The sequence below is a fragment of the Carassius gibelio genome, chromosome A3 (genome assembly GCF_023724105.1).
Source record: "Carassius gibelio isolate Cgi1373 ecotype wild population from Czech Republic chromosome A3, carGib1.2-hapl.c, whole genome shotgun sequence".
Lineage (NCBI taxonomy): Eukaryota > Metazoa > Chordata > Actinopteri > Cypriniformes > Cyprinidae > Carassius > Carassius gibelio.
Genome location: NC_068373.1, coordinates 7,604,542 through 7,613,928, shown reverse-complemented (window position 1 = coordinate 7,613,928; position 9,387 = coordinate 7,604,542). Strand labels below are relative to the sequence as shown.

Genomic DNA, 9,387 nt, shown 5'->3' with positions numbered 1-9,387 from the left:
CATCTGGAGAAACCTAAGTCTCATGCCAGGCTTTTATTTGCTGACTTCTCATCAGTTTTCATTTTGATTGAGAGGCTTGCTTCTTATTTTAATCTGCCCGACCAGTTTTTAGCCTTGTTCTTAAACTTTCTGACAGAAACCCAAGTCTCCAACACAGGTTCCCCACAAGGCTGTGTACTTTCCCGGTTACTGTTCATTTTATACACAGATAGTTGTAGGTCTCTTAAAGAGGACAGTTTTCTTGTTACATTTTCTGATGATACTGCTCTGCTGTCCCTTCTCCATGGCACAGAGTCAGATCACAGACGTGCACTTCCTGATTTTGTAGTGGTGTGATGCCAGCCTTCTTGACCTAAATGTTCTTAAAACTAAGGAACTCATTATCGATTTTAGAAAAAACGGGACAAATAGGCCTACCTCAGTATGCAGGATCCATGGCGAGGATGTGGAGATTGTAAATTATTATAAATATCTGGGTACAGTTTTTTGATTCTCAACTGAAGTTTGAAAGGAACTCTGAATCAGTGGAGTATTTATTGCGCAGGATAAATTCCTTCGGGGTTTCTAAATCTATACTGTGCACTGTGTATTTGTCTTAAATTGAGAGCCTTCTTACTTTTTCTTTCATTTGTTGGTTGGTAACATTTCAGTATCAAAACTGTTTAAATAATATTGTGAAAGTCTGCTCCAAAATTATTGGAATCCAAATGTGCGACCTAAATTCTCTGTGGGAGAAACGTGTTCTTCAAAAAGTAAAAAGTCTGTTGAACCAACATCATATTTTGGGTGAGGAATTTGTTCTTATACCATCAGGTCGGCTCTACTTGCAGCCCCGTAGAAAGACAAACCGTTATGGGAGATCATTTATTCCTTCAGCAATTATGCTGTTAAACATTGAGCTGAGGAAATAATTATGGACTGATCTGTTCTGTTTTTTTTTATTATTATTATTATTATTATTCTGCTTTGATGTCTTTTTATTTATATATTGTCCTTGGACCCGGACCCTATCATGTTACCCTTGTTACATACTATGGCTGTGTGAATGGTTGTAGGCTATGTCTAGACGGTGTACTGTAGAAACTGAATTGCCCTTTGGGGATTAATAAAGCTATCTGTATCTGTAAAACAGATATCAGCGTCTGACGTCACTGTGCGAGCAACCCGCGTGCTTTCATTCTCGCCGGAAGTGACGTCCGCCGGCCTCATCTTCACTACTCAGCTGCTGTTAGCGGGCTGCTACTAGACGGACTGTCGAGAAATCGACAAACCCCGTCAAAAACAAACATATCTGGATCCCGTGCGTTTGTACCCGTCATCATGCCCATGTACAAGGTGAAGCCCGTCAGTCCCGGTGACATAAAGATCGATTTGCCAGCCTGCATGTACAAGTCACCGAATATCCACGCGCAGGGGATGAACTGCGGAGACCACGCGCTTCAGGTAATCTAATTTACCGATATGACACGGGAGCACATCAGTTCATCATTCAAATCGCACATTTAATCGTTAAAAATGCGTAAAATACACAAATGGCTGTCTGGTGTAGCGGGCACGCGCTCGTCAGTATGATTGACAGCTCCTGTACCTCGCACTCTGAACGAGAGGTTGGTCTTTTTAAGTGAGGTTTCCTGGAATCACACTTTCACTTTAATACACTGCAGTTTACCAGCCACTAACAACAACGACTCCCTGAAACACTGAGGAAGGAGATGGATCACACTAGAAAGCATAGTGAGGATGATGATAATATGGTAAATTGATCTATTATAGTTTATATTAGGGTCATCTTGCACATAGTTTAATGCCACCTTCATGCTGTTTTGTACTGTACACTTGTATGTTTGGGAAGGTAAGCATGCAGATTGAACTGTAAACGATCTCTTCGCATTTGTTGGTCTCAGAACGGGGGCGTGGATCCTGCTCTGGAGAGGCTGGAGGGGCGTCAGGATGAGGTCCTGAGGAGACTGTACGAGCTGAAGGCAGCGGTGGACGGGATCACGAAGACGGTGACCTCTCCTGATGCAGACCTGGACATCAGCACAGGGTACCGGCGACCGGCTGAGTCTGTGTTCAGAGGAACGGCAGATCTAGACTCCCTGCTGGGCAAGGTGAGCCATACATGCGCCGCCAGACACTTTATATTTATCTGATATTTCAGCCCTGCTCAGGTATTCAGCTCCTGTATTCTTCTTGTATCACTAAACCAGCGTAAACATGTCAGTCCGGTTAGCCTAGATGACTGTTTTGTATTTTCTGTTGTGTTTCTGTTTGGCAGCCTTAATTGGGTTGGGCATTATGTCTTAAATCTTAAATCAAGAAGGAAGTCTATAGGAAATTTCTAAATTCAGTGCAATACCTTTAAAAAGAAATCTCAATTCTTTTCAATACACAGGAAAACATTTAAGGCCATAAAATTTGAACATGGCTTTGCATGTAACCCAAATGTTATTTAACTGATCGTTCAGACTCTTGAATTGTGATCGAACCACATTTGAAGGAATGTAAAGTGTTCTACACACAGCTCAGCTTGCATTGTTTCCTCATGGTTTGGTGAAGATGTCCTGCTGAATAGTGTCTGGTTGTGCTCCAGGACCTGGGTGCGCTGAGAGACATCGTGATCAACGCCAGCCCTGGCCGTCCTCCTCTGTCCCTGCTGGTTCTCCATGCTCTGCTGTGCCAGCGCTACCAGGTGCTCTCCAGTGTTCATGTGCACTCCTCGGTGAGCGATGTGCCCCCCTCGCTGCTGTCCTGCCTGGGCCCGCGCCACACAGACAGCTACGCCCGCCAGCGCTTTCAGCTCGGCTTCACGCTCATATGGAAAGATGGTGAGAGGGTAAAAAGAGATTCAGGGCTGATGTGTCTTGTGCATTCAAGGAATCGTGGTTCTCTTGTGTGACCGAGGTGAAACTGATAAGATCTCAAATAATTCCAGCTTTAGAGCTTAAAAACATTTGAGGACTGGCTATAATGTTCAGTTTTGCTTTGTAATCAAAAAACCTCTCCGAGTGCTTGTCCAGATGTCTGTACTCTGTACTGCTGGAAGACTGGTGGCGTCACATTTTTTAAATTGCAGTATCATTGCGGTACAGAAATACGGGTGCTTTCGCCAGCACTAGACCGGATTGTGAATGATGGGTGTTTATACCAGCCAGACCTGTTGATTGTGGTGGACGACTCCTCCTGAAACTATTCTGCAACTAGTTAACATGAAAAAAAAATGCTGAAAAGAAGAGTGCATGCATTTTTGACAAACAGTTACGAAAACGAATCTTGTTTTACTTTGCAATTATGTTCACTGATAAATCCTGCACAGTAAAATTTTAAATGTGCAATATATATATATATATATATATATATATATATATATATATATATATATATATATATATATATATATATATATATTAGGGGTGTAACGGTTCACAAAATTCACGGTTCGGTTCGATACGATACACTGATGTCACGGTTCGGTTCGGTTCGGTTCGGTTCGATACGTTTTAGATACAACAAAATGCAAAAACATCTCAACTTTTCAGAATGCCGCAAGCGCACCGCGGGTCATGTGACAAGAACTAACCAATCAGCTTCATCCTTTCCCATAACAACGTTGAAAACTCAGCCAAGATGAAGGAACAGCTGATTATAGTTGTATATGGATTGCAATTTTGAAATAAATTTAGTAGCAGAGCTACTGCAAGCGATTTTTAGAGCTGCAAATCCATTTATCCTTCGCTGAAATTTCCGCGTCTCATGGAGAGAGCACGTCATTGTTGCTTAGCAAAGACAGACGCCTCATGAGCGCTTCTGCCCGAGCGCTTTGGAAAGGAGGAGAAAGACGCGCTTAGCGTTTTCCACGCGTTTTTAGGAGCGATATGTGAACGGACCCTAAGGCGCTCGCTCACTCAGCACGCGCTGAAGGCTCATTGCAAAATGTCTAATGCATTTAACAGACCAGAAATATAAGATCCTAAAATAACCAACAGGTCTGGTGTTTGGGTGCACTTTGGATTCCCTGTAAGCTATAATACTGGTGTCTAAATGCTGCAGGGATAGTTTGTTGCGTGCATGTTTCTCCTTTTTTTCGTCTTTTCCCAGATACTGACACAATAAGGTGATGTCGGCGTAAATGAGTTGACATGTTTCAAGTATTCACGCTGGTGTTTTTTTTTTTTTTAAAGCAATGAAGCAACCGCGCGAAGCCCTCACTATATAGGATTTTAGAAAGAATACAGAGCACTAGTGTAGTGTGCAAACTTACCACAGTGTGGATATCAGAAAGTGTGCAAAGACTTCACGTGCACACTTACCATAACATGGATTTACAAATAATGTTCTAAGGAGGGGCTCTCATGTCACTCTGATCGAGCAGCTCATAGATGGAATCATGCATCTCAAACAATATGTTTGAGAGTCATCTTCTTTTTCTAGTCTGTTAAACGCATTGGCCATTTTGCAACGAGCCTTCAGCGTGTACTGAGTGAGCGAGCGCCTGACTGAGTCATAACATAACATAAACATAAGTTGGTGTTTTTTTCTTCTTCGGGAGTGTCAGGGGCGTTGCCTGTTACGTCGTTTGGGTTATTGGGCTACCTTGTTGAACGCATATCATTATATTTCTCTTTTTTTTTTCAAATATAATTAATTAGTCCAACGAACCGTTCGGTATGCATAATGCGTACCGCGTACCGAACCGAAAGCGTCGTACCGAACGGTTCAATACGAATACGCGTATCGTTACACCCCTAATATATATATATATATATATATATATATATATATATATATATATATATGCATAAACTGTAGTTATATAGTGTTATAAAGAATTAAGATACAGGAGTAACATTTGCAGTAGCTCCAGATATTTCGTCATGTTAAATTATTGTATCATCCGTCTGCTTTCAGTGTCCGAGCTGCAGATGAAGTTCAACACGCAGAGCATGTGCCCGATCGAGGGCGAGGCCAACGTGGCCCGCTTCCTCTTCCGTCTCTTGGGTGCCGGACCCCAGGACCCGGTCGCCGCCACACAGATGGACTGCTGGATCGACACGGTAGTCTTCCAGCTGGCCGAGGGGGGCAGTAAAGAGCGGGCGGCCGTGCTGAGGTCACTGAACGCGGCTCTGGGACGTTCCCCGTGGCTTCTGGGTCAGGAGTTCTCTCTGGCAGACATCGTGTGTGCCTGCTGCGTCCTGCGGGCCGGCCAGGCCTCCTCTGCTCCAGTCAACGTCCAGCGCTGGCTCAAGTCCTGCCAGAACCTGGGCCACTTCGACTGCGTGTATCCATTACTACAGTGACGAGAGCTGGGAGATCAGTGCAGGTCGTGCTCCAGCTGTGCAAGAGGAACTAAGTAAACTAAATAATAAAAAAGGGAAATGTAACCGGTTCTGCCAGCTAACACTGTTACGTCCCAGAATCTGGTGTGAACTGAGCTCAGGTCTGTTAAATGGGATGTTTAAAGATGATGTCATGTTGATCTGAAGCAGGGTCATAGATGCAAACACTCAGAGAGAGGGCTTTTTCCTAATAAAACATTGTACTAGAAGATGTTGTGTGTTGCTGTGACGTAATCTATTGTGTGTTTGAAATTTGAACCCAAGGACCTGCTGGTATGAGACATATGAGAGGTGATACTTCTCTTTAAACCTAGTAAACACTTTCATTCAGGCTAGACACCTAATACACGGATAACATAGAATTATTGCTGTTATGTGTCTAGACTGAGTGTTAGACAAGAGGATTGCGCAAAAAAAAAAGAAAGTTCTTCCTTTTTAAAAAGTAAAACCGTACTAAGAATTAATACTTTTATTACCAAGTAACGCATTAAATTGATCAGAAGTGAGAGAGTACGTGTTTTTACACATTATTTAGTAATGTATCATTTTCCACTAAAATATCTTGAGCAGCAAATCTCTATATGAGACTGATTTCTGAAGGATTGTGTGACGGTAATGATGCTGAAAATTCAGCTTTAATATCACTAGAATAAATTACATTTTAAAATATATTAAAATAGAGACCTTTCAAAAAAAAAAAAAAAAACTTGATGTAACTTCATTGGGTTAAGCAAAACAATTGTAGTGGGAAGAATTATTAGAAGTTTATATATATATATATATATATATATATATATATTATAAATATAAACATTAGGCAAAATGGCATTTTTTAAAATCAAAATCAAAGACGCTGTAATACATGCTGTGACCTGTGGATGGCAGCACCATCCTCAAAACAACAAACCGACGAGTTACATTTCGAGGTTCATACGACTATGTTCTGAACCACTAAGCACAGTAAACACACAACACACAGGTTTAGGGCGATGTGAATGGTGTTCCAGGATCTACAAGGAGCTTGGTGAAATCAGGGTTATCTCTATCCTCCTCACTGACCGTGTCACATTATGTTGTCTACAGTAATATGACACTGTCCTTCACAGCAGATAATGATAGGCCAGTTATTATATTTTAGTTGTACACACATATTGCTCTTTTCCCCCTCAATAGAAGAATATCTGTTTTTGATTTTCACTGAAATGCACATTTCCAAGATGAAGCGTATAATGTTATCAGCCCGATGTTGGTGGAGCTGAATATCAGTTTTCTCTCTCATTTTAATGAGAAAACCCCCTATAACGCCTGTAGGGACACGTTACAATACTCAAACGTCTATGTATGTTGTGTTTTTAGTTGAGTTATAACGCCTATAGGTCTTGACAGCCGTCAAGACTGTTTTATTTACATGAAAGCTGTTGTGGAATATAATGGGATTCATATCTGCAGGCGAGGGATAAAAAAATGATTATTTGATTTCACTAACAACACTCTACTCATCTGTGATGCGACTTGAGGGCTTAAAACTAGTCGTTTAAGTCGTGTTTTCATTAGAATTGAGGTCATGTGACACTGAAGACTGGAGTAATGATGCTGAAAATTCAGCTTTTACATCACAGCAATACATTACATTAGATACTCACAGTATTACTTTTCTATTATTATTGTTTTTTTCAGCATTGGTGAGCATAAGAGATTTAAGACCCCAAACAGATGAGAGTAAATGTGATGTACCCATATGGCGGTCAAGGTGAAATATGCACAGAAGCTTCTTTCAGTGAGTGCTTTCTCAAATGAATGCTGTATAAAGGTGAAAGTGCTGTCCTTTGGTCCAGCTTGTCTCCTGGAAGAGCACGACGCTCACCCTGCAGCTTTAATTGGTGTTAACATGTCTTCAGGCTTATCTCACACCTACCACCCTTCAGTTACCACAGACGCAGCCTGGCAACACAATCTCAAGTGTTTTAATTTACACGCCATACATCAATATTCAGCTGTGAAGACACATGGGGTTTTGTCTGTGGCTGTGTTGTTTAAAAGATGAAATAGCATATCATGTAAGGGAATAACATATCAGAAGATTTTGTGTTGTCATCATCTGTTTTTATAAGTTCCTAATACTATTGCTTATACTTGTGTTAGGTTATTTCCCCTCAAACCCCAGCTCTAATTATTAAACTACAGTGTGTAACTTATCCCTCACAGTTTATGAAGTAGACATTAATATCTCAAATCATGTAATGTAAAACAACATGCTCAATCACCTGTCAGTTTTGCTATGGATATTCTTTTCTGTTTTTCATTTCCCAAGCTACTTTTCCTATGTATGTTCTCTGGGATGCTATTCTATTCTATTCTATTCTATTCTATTCTATTCTGGTTTTTCCAAACTGCTTGTCCTTTGGTTCTCAGGGATGCTGCAGCCAAATTCTACTAATTTTATTCTGTTCTATTTTCCAAATTCTAAACAGCTTGTCCTAATTAGGTTATAATGGATTCTCTATTCTATTCTATTCTATTCTATTCTATTCTATTCTATTCTATTCTATTGTTAATTTTCCAAACTACTTTTCCTATGTACTGTACAGTATGTTCACAGGGATGCTGGATTATATTCTATTCTATTCTGTTCTATTCTCATCTGTCCTCTATTTTCCAAACTACTTTTCATTTGTTGGTTCACCAGGATGCTGGATTCTATTCTTTTTGGTTCTATTCCATTCGGTTCTATTCTATTAAGTTCTCCATTTTCCAAACTGATTGTCCTAAGAAGGTTCTCATGGATGCTGCAGCCAATTCTACTAATTTTATTCTATTCTATTTTCCAAATTCCAAACAGCTTGTCCTATTTAGGTTATAATGAATTCTATATCCTATCCTATCTTATCCTATTATATTCTTCATTTTCAAAACTACTTTTCCTATGTTCTGTAGTGTAGATACACAGGGATGATGCGTTCTATTCTATTTTGTTCTGTTCTGTTCTATTCTGTTTTCCAAACTACTTTTCATTTGTAGGTTCTCCAGGATGCTGGGTTCTGTTCTGTTCTGTTCTGTTCTATTATTTTCTGTTCTGTTCTATTCTATTATTTTCTGTTCTGTTCTATTCTATTCTGTTCTGTTCTATTCTATTATTTTCTGTTCTGTTCTATTATTTTCTGTTCTGTTCTATTATTTTCTGTTCTGTTCTATTATTTTCTGTTCTGTTCTATTCTGTTCTATTCTGTTCTATTCTATTCTGTTCTGTTCTATTCTATTCTATTATTTTCTGTTCTGTTCTATTCTATTCTGTTCTGTTCTATTATTTTCTGTTCTGTTCTATTCTATTTTGTTATGTTCTGTTATATTCTGTTCTGTTCTATTATTTTCTGTTCTGTTCTATTCTATTCTATTATTTTCTGTTCTGTTCTATTCTATTCTGTTCTGTTCTATTATTTTCTGTTCTGTTCTATTCTATTTTGTTATGTTCTGTTATATTCTGTTCTGTTCTGTTATATTCTGTTCTGTTCTGTTCTATTCTGTTCTGTTCTATTCTGTTCTGTTCTATTCTATTATTTTCTGTTCTGTTCTATTATTTTCTGTTCTATTCTGTTCTGTTCTATTATGTTCTGTTCTATTCTGTTCTGTTCTATTATTTTCTGTTCTGTTCTGTTCAATTCTGTTCTGTTCTGTTCTATTATATTCTGTTCTGTTCTATTATTTTCAGTTCTGTTCTATTCTGTTCTGTTCTATTCTTTTCTATTATTTTCTGTTCTGTTCTATTCTGTTTTCTTCGGTTCTGTTCTGTTCTATTCTATTCTATTCTATTCTATTCTTATTCTATTCTATTCTGTTCTGTTCTGTTCTGTTCTCCATTTTCCAAATTGCTTGTCCTAAGTAGATTCTTGGGGATGCTGCAGCCAATTATATTAATTTTATTCTATTCTATTTTCCAAATTCCAAAAAGCTTGTCCTATTTAGGTTATAATATAATATATTATATATTCTATTCTATTCTATTCTAAATTTTCAAACTACTTTTCCTATGTGCTGTACTGTACGTTCACAGGGA

At 39.1% G+C, this 9,387-nt stretch overlaps 1 protein-coding gene across 1 annotated transcript; it reads left to right on the top strand.

Annotated features, from left to right (window-relative positions):
• The first annotated feature begins 1,167 nt into the window (after positions 1-1,167).
• LOC127940747 (aminoacyl tRNA synthase complex-interacting multifunctional protein 2-like) lies at positions 1,168-5,545 on the top strand. The gene is made up of 4 exons (XM_052536160.1): positions 1,168-1,443; positions 1,905-2,111; positions 2,594-2,828; positions 4,909-5,545. Exons 1-4 carry the CDS (start codon positions 1,321-1,323, stop codon positions 5,295-5,297), a joined length of 954 nt encoding a protein of 317 aa, XP_052392120.1. The 5' UTR covers positions 1,168-1,320; the 3' UTR covers positions 5,298-5,545.
• The last annotated feature ends 3,842 nt before the right edge of the window (positions 5,546-9,387 follow it).

Bases quoted from the DNA above. Each gene is read 5' to 3' on its own strand.
- LOC127940747 (XM_052536160.1), top strand. From the start codon at position 1,321: ATGCCCATGTACAAGGTGAAGCCCGTCAGTCCCGGTGACATAAAGATC. The intron at 1,444-1,904 runs GTAATCTAATTT...TGTTGGTCTCAG, and splicing joins GCGGAGACCACGCGCTTCAG to AACGGGGGCGTGGATCCTGC. The intron at 2,829-4,908 runs GTGAGAGGGTAA...GTCTGCTTTCAG, and splicing joins CACGCTCATATGGAAAGATG to TGTCCGAGCTGCAGATGAAG.